The 13,786-nt window shown below is 35.3% G+C and overlaps 1 protein-coding gene and 1 long non-coding RNA gene across 3 annotated transcripts; one reads left to right on the top strand and one right to left on the bottom strand.

The window, feature by feature from the left end:
• Nucleotides 1–77: 77 nt before the first annotated feature.
• On the top strand, nucleotides 78–4,580 carry LOC132164675 (uncharacterized). Its single transcript, XM_059575221.2, has 10 exons — nucleotides 78–159; nucleotides 1,272–1,601; nucleotides 1,696–1,738; nucleotides 1,827–1,905; nucleotides 2,024–2,069; nucleotides 2,180–2,278; nucleotides 2,406–2,474; nucleotides 2,571–2,829; nucleotides 3,017–3,135; nucleotides 3,350–4,580. Exons 2-10 carry the CDS (start codon nucleotides 1,293–1,295, stop codon nucleotides 4,445–4,447), a joined length of 2,121 nt encoding a protein of 706 aa, XP_059431204.2. The 5' UTR covers nucleotides 78–159; nucleotides 1,272–1,292; the 3' UTR covers nucleotides 4,448–4,580.
• Nucleotides 4,581–5,793: 1,213 nt separating this feature from the next.
• Nucleotides 5,794–9,797, bottom strand: LOC132164111 (uncharacterized). 2 transcript variants are annotated; one of them, XR_009438352.2, is made up of 3 exons: nucleotides 9,285–9,797; nucleotides 8,659–8,878; nucleotides 5,794–6,216 (listed from the first exon to the last, which is right to left on the bottom strand). It is a non-coding gene; the product is annotated as an uncharacterized LOC132164111 (long non-coding RNA). The 2 variants fall into 2 exon arrangements; XR_009438351.2 differs by lacking the exon at nucleotides 5,794–6,216 and having other exon boundaries at nucleotides 8,518–8,878.
• Nucleotides 9,798–13,786: the final 3,989 nt, after the last annotated feature.

The following is a 13,786-nucleotide window of genomic DNA, read 5'->3' as shown; positions in this document are numbered from 1 at the left end:
GCACAGATATGACTACCGAGCGTTACTATTTAAAACCATGCTTAAGGAGCAAGAGTTGATCTAAGTATCATCTTGAGTTTTTTCCAATTTTGAGATAAGAGGTTTTGGAATGCGATCGAAAGAGTGCGCTGGTTCCACCTTGTTGATTAGATTGATTTGGTAATTTGTCTTTCCTTCTTTTGCCTTTGCTTGTACATTAAGTGATGCATCGTTTATTTAACAAGAAGCTAAGCTCTCCCTAATGGCTGTTCCTTTCTATTCTTTGCTAAATTAAAGTTGATGGTATGTGCATATTTTATGGTGTTTTTCCTGGAAATGTCTTGATTAGGACACTCTGTTGGCATAGTTCTCTATCTCAACCAAAATCAGTATAAATCTCAAAGCACAGGCCACATCATTATTCTAAATCATCTTGTCTACTGTCTAGCTAGGGCCTCGTGTGTATACCAAAATTGGGGGTTTCTTTCTAATTTGAACTTGATTTTGAAGAGAGCAGCATTGTAGCTCATTACGATGTAGTTTGCATGTGGAATTGCATTAATGGAACGGAATACTTGTAAGAGAAATGTAAATGTGAAGCGTGCTTAGAGCAAAGCCAGATCAGAATAATAAGATACCCTCCTTATCATCAAAAACTAGCTGTTTATTTATTTATTTATTTATAGTGTATTCACAATAATTTGGTCCTTTTTTATAATAGAAAATTTGTGCCTGTAAATAACTTTGGGGTTTTTAAGTATAGTTATAGTTTACGTACGTGCTGACTTGGCACTAGCTACTACTACATAAGCGCAAAAAAATTTGCACACCCTCGATCTCTGGGCATGCAGCATCAACCCCGACCTCCCATGGACTGCCAAATCTGGTGGTTGTAATCACCAAATCAGCCGTCGGGAACGGTAGCGACCACCTGGAGTTAAGCCTTTGGGGGTGGTGACCTCTTAGACATAAACGTGTAAAATGCATGCAAGGCTAGCATCCTTTTTTGGGAAGGTAATTTGTGTGTGAATAAAATTTATAAAGTGAAGTTGTACTTTCCTGGTGTAGACTAATGGAGTGCGGCCGTTACAACTGAATTGTGCGTGTCCTAATTTATTAATTAATTATTTTTTGTCGTTTTAGGAGCATCGTTGTGTCCGTACCTACCTTGTGCTAGAGGTTTTAGGACATAAGCGTAGATAAAGAGAGCAATTTTGTTTTAAATGTTTTGTTAATTAGCCTAACACGACTGAGTCTGGTAAACATGGTGATTATTTTCATTACGTATATAGACAGTGGAGGGAGTAATTAAAATGGGTGAGGAGGGAGGAGAAATACTTGAAATGAGGAGGAGGAGGAGTGCCCGAATATGGGCATTGGAAGAGGAGAAGGAGAAGAAGAAGAAGAAAGAAGAAGAGCAAAAGGCATGCGCCACCAAATCCAATGATGAGATGATGATGATTGGATTTGGGGTCCCGCATTCTGAGGATTGTGAAGTAGTAGAAGAGCATCGTCTTAGTCGACCTCCCACTGTGAGGCAGTACGACCGCAGGAGGGTCCGCAAGCGCAAAAGACTTGAAGACGTCGTCGTTACTTCCCTTGCTTACCCATCTCATGATCATGTACAAATTAAACTCTTTTCTCTTTCGCCTTATATATATATATATATATATATATATATATATATATATCTTCTTAATTTCCTATTGCATGCAGGAAGGACAAAACCAAAAACATGCTTCAATCAAAATTGGAATTGGTGAGACTGTTATAATTAATTAATTTATAATATTGTAGCTAATTATGATCTTCTCATCATATGATATATGTATGTTTGTATATATTAGATCAACTCCCAATTTCTTCATCTCAGCAACGAATACCACAAGTGCGGGTACTTGAGTTTGTGCTTGATATACTACAAAGGTGAACACTGATCTGTACGTACGTGAATTTAATTAAGGAATATATCATGTATGTGGATTCTTCTCTTGGGTTTTCCCATATATATATATTGATTATTCTTCCCTATTTAATTAATTAGGAGAGACTCACAAGAAATATTTGCCCAGCCAGTTGACCCTCAAGAGGTTGGTGGCGTCTACATACATGTGATCTGATGAGAATCTTTTGTTCCTTTAATTTCTAACCTATCTAGCTACAATATTAATTAATGATTTCATGCGTTAATTATTCCAAGGTGGAGGGCTACTATAGAATCATTAAAGAGCCAATGGATTTTGGCACAATGAGGGCTAAACTTCAGGAAGGAATGTATACCAGCTTAGAGCAATTTGAGGTTTGCTAGCTAGCGCTCCTCCTAATTGTTTTCTTTTATATATGTTTCTTAATTTTTAAATTAATTTCCATTAATTACTTAACTGATCGATCATTAATCTTTGAATTAATTATATATGTACATGCAGCATGATGTGTTTCTAATTTCCAGCAATGCTTTGCATTTTAATTCATCGACTACCATATATTATAGAGAGGTACACGTACTCGATCTTCAAATACTTCTTATTGTAATCATGATGTTTTAGAAATCCATATATTAATCCATAAAAATCTGATATCCTGCACTGCAGGCTCGTGCTATACAAGAACTGGCCCACCGGGTTTTTCATGCTCTGAGAAGTGATCCAGAGAATTTTGAGTTGGAGTTCTCTCAAACAAGAAGACGCCCGGGCAGGAAACCCCTCGGCGAACCCACTAAGCTTGTTAGATGTGGCAGGGTCAATAATACCGGTGTTTCACCAAAGAGAAACACCCCCAAAACAGCCCGACCATTTACTTACAATAATTCATTCCCTCATTTTGACCAAAGAGAGAAGAAAGTTCCTTCTGGTAAGAAATTTCTTATATATATATATATATATATATATATATATGATTAAATTAATTATATATTGAACCTCTCTTTCTCATTGATTCTTTAATTTCCAAAATATTAATTAATAGCACTTCGAGAGTTCCCGGCCATATTCTTTGCATCCATCTATTACTTACTAAATCTTCCCTTTGCTTTGAACAGGGTCAGGAGACGGCTTCGAAACAGAGAGGCGCCGAACATATATGCCTTGGACTTGTTATTCCAGCGAGAATGACTCAATAGTTTCATCACTCTACAGCGCCCCCAAACCACTTTTTCATGTAAGTTTATTATATAACAAACACACACACACACACACACACACATATGTGTGTGTGTGTGTGTGTGATTGGCGTGCTGTCTCCATATATATATATATATATTAAAACTTGGGAGGGACAATTTTGGACTTGTCTTTCAATATTTCTTATTTTAGCTGGCTACATCTCCGTGTATATATATATATATGCTAATTGATATATGTCTGCGTTGTAGATTAGTGATGGGGATCTTGGATACAAAGAAAGTCTGATGCGGTTTGTTAAAGATTTGGGACCAACGGCTCAAATGGTTGCCAATAAGAAATTAGCAAAATATCTGCAGAATATTGAAGCTTCAAATAGTCAGTCCCAGACTCCAAATTGTCTAGCTCCTGCACCATCTCTCACGCAGACACAGGCACCTGCTAATAATAATCTGGATGGCGCCTACAAAGGAAAGATGGCTTGCATCGATAGCACTAATTCCCTAAGAGACATGGTACCCTCTTCTGACATAATGGGAATTTGCGGCAATCCACAAAGGGAAAACGCTTACTTCAATAACATAAAAGATATTGTTAAGATTGGTTCTTCGGGAGAAATAGGTGCCAACGCGCGCGAAAATATGGACATCTATACTCGTTCTAAAGGAAAAATGATTTGCACCAGCACTACTGATGAGAATATGGACCTTCATGGGAATGGTCGATATGATACCAATCAAAATCAGAACCGAGAGATTCTTCGGTTAGGCGTACATTCCCCCCAGCTTATTGGAAATGAAAATATCAATATCAATATCAATAGTACTCCCGCTGGGATTAATTGGAACACAAACATAGGCAGCAAGTATAAGCCTACAGATATGATGGCCGCCGAATTACAGTCGAGGCTGCTTGAGTTGATGTGTAGAAGCAACAATTATTCGAACATATCTTTCTTGCCTCCACAAGCCTCAAAGTTGTTGGGTACTCAGGCCACCACTTCCAATATGCATGGCTTAGGCTCACAGAATGAGGGTGGTGGTGGTGGTGGAGCTCAATCCCTGAAATGGAGCAGACCCACAAATACAATCCAGCAATTAGCAATCTGTGATTTCCCTAATGTGCAGATGCAGCTTAACAAAGACAAACTCTTTGGCCAAGGTACGGTATTGCAGCAAGCATCACACCTTGAAACAGCTCATAAAATGGCCTTGTTACATGCAATGAGTTTCTATGAAGAAGCTACTCCTGAAAGCCACCAAGCAGAGGCTAGTGCACAATGTTTTCAGGGTATTCAAGGACAGTCCTTAACTGATACCAAACACCTTGATTTGGCTCTTCAGCTGTAACTCAAGCACAGATTGAGTTAAATTGGAACTTCAGAAGATGAGAATTAAGGATGAGACATATATATATATTATAACCTTTTCACTTTTCCCCTCTGTTTTAAGTAATATTTCAGTTTGTCCAAATATCCTCTGCTTGCATATATACACACACAATATTATAGGTTTTTGTATATGTCGCCTAATTCAATGTCAAAACTAAGTTGGTTGTAAGTCTTAACTTTAGTGGTTAAGTCGGGACTTCAATTGGTGTTCAATTGCACACTTCAAAATGAAGAACAAAAGTTGGCGTTCGCAACTTGATCGATAGCCATTTGAACAGAGGTGAGATCCGAGAGCTCCAGTTGGAATTCTGATCACATGAAGTTCGAACGGTGTCCTTCATGCTATTGAAGTTCAAGCTCCCGAGAGGCTCGGTCGCAAAGATGGTCATAGCTAGCATGATTGAACATAAGCGTTTTACAAAGCCACAAAAACGTTTGGTTGCAAGCTCGGCCAAAGAGTGGTTGAACGCAATGTAGATGAGAACCTTTGCATCCTTATGCTTGTGTTCTAAAACCTCTCCTAAACTTTGTTAAACCACGTACACAAACAAATCAAACCTTCAACCATACGATCGAGTTACGGGTTGCAAAGGAGACTTGGTAGAAGATTTGCTATAGTTCTGGAGCTACTGCACTAGGAAACAAATGGACCGTTTGTTCATCCCCACCAGATGTTGTTTAAGGTCTCTGAGCAAATTTCACAATAAAAAATGACCCAAGTGATTGTCTGTAGGCAATCATATAGTTTGTTTATGTAGCAAGTTGGGTGAGTTTAAACACTATGGTCCTCAGATACTAAACTGCCTCTTGGATTTTAATTGTAGGAAAGCTCTTCAATGCTTGAACCAGTGTAGTCTTGTGAACCAAGTGTGGAATTCTCGATGTATTGCTTCGTACAGAAGTCCAAATCTGGAAGCATTTTCTCAGTGCACGTTGCAGAAGAACAATTATCTTGATCAACTGGATGCGAAGATCCCCGAAAAGATGTGTCCCCCATAGTTAAGTTTCAAGGGTAGGGCTAGAGTCATGAGCCCTTCCTTGATGGGCATCCCCCAGCAAAGGGTGGCCAACCACCCAAAAAATGTGAGTTTTTTGTTATTTTTTCTTCAAAAAATAAAAAATAAAAAAATAATAATAGGTGTTTTTAAAAAACCCATCTATTTCTCTAAATAGAAGAATAGTCATTTCCATTAGAATGTTTATAAGTATAATGTACAGCCAAATAAAAGAAAGATTATTTTTGTAGACATTGTCATTCTATTCCAAGGGTTTATTCCGCACACCAAACATGCCCTAATTGTTTCCAATAATCATTTGCTCAAATATTCTCATTGTTACCATGTCTTTCCACTGAATTTATTGTCATTATATATGTTTTTACAATTTTACAGTAGTTGCCTGATGTCGTGCGGCACTACATGCTCACTGGCAGAATAAAATAATAATGGTTCAGTTAGGATAAGATAGCAGTAAACATCTTCGCCACGTCTCCCCTTGTTATTTGAATGGTTTGATTGTTTGTAAGCTCGAACCTTCGGGGTCTATTGTATTTTGGGCCCATCTACACAACTCAAGTCTGCACTCTCTTCTTGGAGTCAGGTGGATACTCGATACATCAAGATGAATGAATGGGAATTGTGAATAGTGGCGGAGACAAATGAGCACGCACACCACCTCCCCCTTGCCCCCGGCGCTAGTGTTGCCAAAGTCCCAAAAAGGGGGTTTGTCCTATTAATTTCAAAAATAAAAAATAAAAACCTACCCATGCCCCAAAAATAATTACATATCGTCTAACTAATTAATTAATAGCACTATTTTTACTTTCCTTAACAATTATCATGCCATGGGTTCCGTTTTCTCTTCTTTAGATGAATAAACTTCGCTTACGAAGACAAACAAATCAGTAGAAACAAACCAGAATCAGCTGCTTCCGTTTCTCTTCAGCTGAGGGTTCTCCGTTGTATGTATAGTATTAGTGAGTGACACACAAATATTAGATCGCATGCAGCCAATTGTTTGTGGATATGAAAGAAACCCACTTAAGCAAAACTTGGGAGTCGCCCGAGAAATAGAAATAGATTCAAAAAGAAATTCCATCTTTCTATTTTAGAGCAAGCGTTTTGTCTTGGCACCAATCCTACAAACACATGCAATAAATATCAAGCCGTTCGAGGAATTAATGCAACGTTTTTTAAAGTGAAAAAAACGTCATCGTGATCTTTTAATTAATAGATACCATGCACTAAGTACCCGTTCCCCCTTCCCCACTAAAACAAGAGAAAAGGTACAAGACAACACGGGGGCAGCAGCAGCAGGCTTCATGCATTAAAATGACATCAACAAGAAGAGACTATAAAAAAAAGAAAAAAGAAAAAAAAAAAGGGAGTTTAAAGGCTGATAGCGCGGAGCTGAGCACAAGATTTAAGTCCCATTAGATAGATGGAAGAGAAATAAAGAAATATTGGAAAGACAACTACTGATCATGCTTAATAGAGGAAAACACATGCCCATTACTCGAGAAAAAAAAGAGAATATAAAAAGCAGTTCAAGTGTACTTGCATCCTCGATCCACCCCAGAGAAGTGGCTTACACAATACTTTAATGTGGGTTTAAAGTATACTTCACTTCTTTATGCACACGCACAGATACTCTAAACAAATGAGCTTTTAGGTGTTTAGTAAGGGGTTAGCCCAAGAAAAGCACAGCTATTCATAATGAAAAATCACCAGAAAACATATTATTGTTTACCGTCACCACTCATGCACACATCAGAAAAACATATTCTATTAATTTCACACAAAAATTAGATTTAACAAAAATAGCATCTACCATAATAGACCTCACGAATGTCAACAAACCGGAGCTCCAAAGCTCCAAGTTCCAACCTCTGAGCAAATTTAGCCCCACTGGACAAGAGGGCGGGTTTATATATGATATTGCCAACACACCCCCACATATTTAATACCATGCGCTTACAAAACCTGGCCAAAAGAGTAAAGACAAGCACCTCCCATTCCTTCTCACACATACTTTTCTCCCATAAATAAATAAATATATACTTAATAATAGACATGGTGATCTTTCATCAGCTTTTTTCGCGGTGGAGAAATATATATATATAACTTCTCACAACATTTGACAAGATGTCACCTTTTTCCAGTGTTCAGGCCAGTCCCCAGAGTTACTTTGCAGAATTATATTGGTTGGAAATGAATCTCTTACGTAACTGATTTGACATATCAATTCTCCCCCGGCCAAACACCAAAAAGCCAACTTTGTCTGGGTAAGAAATGGAACTGGAGCCTTATTTTTTCTTGGACAGTATCAGCCATTCAAACAAAATTATTATTATTATTATTATATATTTTGCTTCTTTTACCCAAAATGACCGTCCTAGAAAAGAACCATATATATATATAACCCAAAATAAAAATTAACTGCAACTTCATCATTCATGGCATAAAAAGAAGGAAAAATTCTAGTCCACTGGGACTACCATTTTGCAGGGATGGAAAAGCGTTAAAAGGACAAGTAATTACATTAGATATGCCAAAAACAAACAAGAGGTTAAAAAAGATGAACTGGAAACCACTCCTAGAACAGCAGAATTCCACCTACCACCAAAAAGCGTTGGGCAACAAATAACAATCAAGACATGTTTAAGGACAGTTAATTAACACCTAAACGAAATGAAGAAAATAAAGAATTTTATCAAGCAAATTAATGAACCAAGTTAAGCCTATGAAGAAAACAGTAGAAGGGAGCTCCCTTCAGTCCAAGCACAGAAAAGAAAAGGATGAATTTTATCTCCCGCATCATTCACACATCCACAGTAGAAATATTCACTCCCCTTCTACTGTGTTTGAATGAATGAGTCGGCAGCTAATTCAAACCCTTCGCCCATCCATGAGTGGACTGAAGAAAGCTCTCTTAAACGGCTCTTAAGAGAACATTTAATTAAGCAATCAGGAAAAAAGAAAGAAAAAAAAAGGCAATATTATAGGTCAGATGTCAAGGGCCCAAAAAAAATAAACACATAATAGATGGTTGCTCCATTAGGCACTAAATTTATAAGAGCGATTACTGTTAATGTTTCTCGATCGTCTAATCAAATTAAGTATAAAAATAGTAAATGATCTGCTAATACGTTTGATTGAGGGTGATACTTACAGGAGAATGCTTCATTTTATCAAAACATCTTCTTTTGGGGAACACAAGGCCTCTTCATGTGGCCTATCATGTAATAGCATTACCTCATTTTCACCTTATTGTGTTCCTCAATAGTCAATACCCTCTGAGATAATCAGAAAAAGTGCACAACAGCTCAGCCAAATATATACCGGAAAGTCGCACCAATTTCCCGCAAGTTCAAAAAGCCAAAGCCCTTGACCTAAGTAAAGAAAAAAAGCTTGCATGAACCCTAACCCTAAGTATTAAGGCTTATAAAGGAGACAAATTTAACAACGATGTTAAAAGAAAGATACAATGCCATTTAACCTAACCACCGCCGCTCAACACAAATCAGATCTAAAAAAAAAAACCAACCCACGTATGATCATGCTTTCTAAATCCTAATTAATTACCCGTTTATATTAGACTGAATCTTTTTTACTTACAAGACTCGCCCAAAACCTAAAATAAGATTATTTTCTTGAAGCAAAACAGAGGGATTATTGAGATTCAAAACAAAGGAACTAAGCATTCAGATAAAGTTGTATATGTTGTGTGTATTATTAATCAAGGAAGAAAGAATGAAAGAGCAAACCAACCAGGAGGGTGTTACTACCACAACTTACATTGCTCAACACCTCCATTGACGCTTCTTTGCTTCTTCACTAACCCTAAATCCGATGCTGATGATCACCTGCACTCTTATTATCTCATATGGAAAAGGAAAAAAAAAAAACACCCAAAAGATATACCATACACAGAAGCAAAGAGCTCATAAATCATGCGAGTAATAGGATACGAGGAACAAAAAAAAAAAAAGCATATAATAATCTGCAAAAGAAAGGTGTTAAAATTTTCATTTGGGGGGGAGAGAGAGAGAGTTGCAGAAATTGCGGAAGAGAAGTTTCAGGGAGAGGAGCATATGTCGCTGTCTTCATGAGAGTCAGGGAAGGGAAAGCGATTGAAAATCTCTAATCTACAAATCTGGTAAAGCGCTGCTATATACACGAGTACTAAAACAAAAGAAGAAAATAATAATAATAATAATAATAATAATAATAAAGTGGCATTTTCTTTCCTTTTCCTTTTTTCTTTTTCGATTTTTCAGAATTAACCAATTACCAACACAAAAGAGAAGGAATACGTACGTGCATCCATCGTAGATTTGGATAATAAGCGCTCTTACTCTTTACTCTGACACACACCCACACAACCGGAGAGGGACCCCATATATATATATATACGATATGACATATATATCCAACAAAGCTCGACTGTAGAGAAAGAAGAGGTGGGTGTGGGTGGTGGGTTTGTTTGACCAATAAGCTGCCTGCCTCTTAGTCTCCCTCCTTTACCTAGCAGTAGCAAGCAGGTAACCGACTGTGCTGCACTACTCCGGTATTTGTTCTGAAACTAGTACAACACTATATATATAGGGTTTCAACTCACTCTGAGTCATGAGTCATGAGGTAGCTAGACCGTGACAGCCTTGATCATTGAGCTGATAATGTCATTCCTCAATGACTTATATACCCTACATTCTTTTCCAGATTTACCCATTACACATGTTCACCATTTTTCTATTTTTGATAATAACATTAACCGTGATCACTTATTACTTTTTTTTTTTTTTTTTCTCTTTTTTCGGAGCCCCAACACTTATTACATTTTTTTTTTTTTAGTGCCGATTAAGTCGATAATTTGTGTGTTTGTATGCTAAGTTTTAATTGGTCATATAAATATAAGATTATTAGCTCATGTATATTTCACTTGCATATTTGTTAAGTTGACATGTTTTATTAATTTCGTGTCAAGTTTATGAGTCATGCAAAAAATTGTCACTTTTAAATGTTATGTGTCAAGTCTACGTTGTGTCAATGCATAAATATAAGATTATAAATAAACTCTAACCCTAATTCAACTCATTTAATTAAACAAATTAAATTTCTAAACTCTAACTCACTCATTTCATGTTAAGTTTAAGTAAGATTCGCAAATCAAAACACAATTGCCATCTTTATTGAATACTTACTACTTGCAGTACTATCATTTACAACCTCATATATGTTATACATATAACGATGGATTGAAAAACTTGGTTAAAAGAATGAGTAAATAGGAATTATTATTTTCAGCAATTTTTTAAACCTTTTCTTTTCTTTTTTCTTTTTTTTTTATTTATGATGGAACCTCTAGGTATGACTACTTTGTGCACACATCCTTAAAGAGTAAAATCGAAACATATGCAAGGCACCTCTCATATAAATTAGGTTAAACTCGACTTCGTTGCGAGCGTGGCCCAAAGAATTATTTACACTCATGAGAATTCACACCTTAAATCTTGTTCAGATGCCACCAAATCTAAGGCCTTCACCATTACTTGAGCAAAGCCCTTAAGGTTAAAGCTGAAAAAATATTTGAAAAACATTATTATTTTATTTTCAGCATATGAAAAAACTGCATAAACGCTACAGGTCACACAAGACTCTTTTGGGCAAGCAAAATTACAAGTTTAGAATGGTCAATGGTAGAACAGAATATAGAAATGGGCCACAGTTGGCTTTCCTGAAATCACGAGAGCTCCTGATCAGCAGTACCCATATGCAAGCTAAGCGCAGAAATCCTTGCAAAGTGTTGCAGCTAGCAAATGTCTTCGACCACTAAAACTGGACTAATGTCTCAAGGGTTGGCCATCAAATGGGCTCCTTAATTGTCAATAGCTCTAAAGAAGGAAACACTCGATCGAGTATAATTTTTAACCATCCTGCTTTTCGTTGGCTCCCTTGGCTGCTATATATATTCATCATTATTATCCATAGATGTCAAACAAAAATAAAGGAAAGAAGATAGCGTATAGGATATCCAAGACTTCAAATGGACTTCAATTTATGATCATATAATTTTAGAGTGGTTCTATTTGTTCGTGTATTTTGGGGAATATTTTTTTAAAAAAATTATATATATATATATATATATTTGATGTGACATTTTGTGTGTTTTTGAGTTATTTGTTAATTTCTTTGTTTTGAAAACAAAAGGTAAAAGTGAGAACAAAAAAAAAAGCTATAACGAACAAAGCATATATATATATATATATTTGTTTGTTTGTTTGTATGAGCTATATTAATTTGTTCATATATATGATCAGATCCTAGCTAATTAAAACAATGTAAGTTATTTTTTGGTCAAATATATTACTATTAATTTGAGGATGATTGATTTCAGTTTAAGGTAGTTCAGGCTGGGTACCAAATTAATGCCACTTGAAAAGTCTTCTGACTGTTTTTCTTCATTTTAAACCCTCGCTTAATTAGGACAATCTTTTCAAGTCTAGCCTGCAGCTGTCTGTGATCATCAACTAGAATGGCATAGGCCAGGCTAGCGAGCTAGTATTATGAAAATGTGGATTGAAGTTCTAAGGAATTAAGCTTAAGAAGAAACAAAAAATTTAGCCACCCCTAAAAATAGAGGATTATTAATTATGAATATATATGCTGAAATATTAATCTCAAATCGTGTACTAAACCAAGGACAAGTAAATTTTGCCAAAACTCTAATAAATACATAAAATCAAATTGTGAATCAAAATAAAATAACTTAAAATTGTGATTCCGAGGGGAAAACAATAAATTCGAGTTCAAAAATATATAATGCTAACTCGATGGCCACAACACACGATTTTTTTTTTTTTTTTTTTTCTAAATTGGGGATTTATGCGTCATTATGATACCATCAGCCTCCAGACCAAATGCCAAACCCTTAACAAATAAACATATTAAGGTGAAAGAGCATTTTCAGAAGACACTAGGATTTGGAAATTGAAAAGAAAAAGTTCTATTTTTTCACTGATTTCAATCTCCTATTCTTCCTCCCTTTTTGTTCAAACTCATGCTTGAAAGAAAAGAAAAAAAAAAAAAATCAATACTTCAGTTTTGTTGAATGGCATGTAAAAATATAAAACAGCACATAAAAAATAATAGAAAAGAACAAAATTATTATAAATGGTTGATCATGATTCAAGGGATTAAACTATCTGCAGGTTAGGCTTATCTTATCCTAGCCTTTTAATGAACTTCTATAGACAATCTATGTGCTACAATATCTTTTTTCTAATATATATATATATATATATATATATATATTTTTTCTTTTCATATATAGTTCATATTAACATTGTTAAATAGGAGTTTTGCAAGCATTATACTCCTTTCCTATACTCCTCCATGTCTTGATGACTGAGATGTTTTATCTTCTTACAATCGTTTATTTTACACATTTTGTTTTGTTTTTATTTCTCTTTATTTTGTACATGAATATTAGACAAAATAAAAAAGCATGACAAATTTCAGCTTAAAATAATACCTATATATATATATATATATATATATATATATATATATACGAAGTTCATTTAAGACAATAATATGGGCGGGTAGCAATAACATAAATTTTTATTTTCAAATTAAGGATATAACTCATTTCTTGTCACTGATATTTCTTTTCTAATTTCTTGAATTCTTAACGACATATACAATCTTATCTTGATACAAAACATGAGTATCAACTTATTATATCAAATTATATTAATTAATCATATAGTATGATCATAGTTCCATTAATTTATTAATTCTTAATTAGATTCCACGTTATCTGTTGCATGTGTTTAAGCCTTGTTGTAGGGATATGTACTAGTTGGATTTGTTTGTTCAATAGCTAGCTAGCTTAAACTTTCAGAACAAATAATAATGTGTCATAATTTACTTTTGTAGAATTAGTAATTGGTCATCAAGTTGAACTATATATATAGTTTTCAAATGGCTGGCTTCAATATTAAAAATATTTTAAACGATATACTTTAATTAAGTAAGAGTTACTAATTAAAAGCTACAAGATAAATATATAGTTCTTGTGAGTATTTTTTTTTTAATTTTTTTTTTTCTGTACGATCAATGAAAGCATGTGTCTCCCTGTTTGACTGGGAGACCCACTTCCAGAGTTTCCTATAAGAATCTAATTGTCTCGTGTCTTTGGAAAGAAATAGAAAATAAAGGCAGGGAATCATGTGTATGTGTCTTTGTGCGTATACATGTACCAACACTATGTTTCATCCAACTATTGATGCCAAACT

Source organism: Corylus avellana, chromosome 8, assembly GCF_965113065.1.
Source record: "Corylus avellana chromosome 8, dhCorAvel1.hap1.2, whole genome shotgun sequence".
Classification (NCBI taxonomy): domain Eukaryota; kingdom Viridiplantae; phylum Streptophyta; class Magnoliopsida; order Fagales; family Betulaceae; genus Corylus; species Corylus avellana.
The sequence above is the reverse complement of the archived record's forward strand: the minus strand, read 5'-3'. Positions and strand labels throughout refer to the sequence as shown.

Excerpts from the sequence above, each read along its gene's own strand:
- LOC132164675 (XM_059575221.2), top strand. The coding sequence starts at position 1,293 with ATGGGTGAGGAGGGAGGAGAAATACTTGAAATGAGGAGGAGGAGGAGT. Across the intron at positions 1,602-1,695 it reads CTTACCCATCTCATGATCAT|GAAGGACAAAACCAAAAACA; the intron begins GTACAAATTAAA and ends TATTGCATGCAG. Across the intron at positions 2,279-2,405 it reads CCAGCTTAGAGCAATTTGAG|CATGATGTGTTTCTAATTTC; the intron begins GTTTGCTAGCTA and ends ATGTACATGCAG.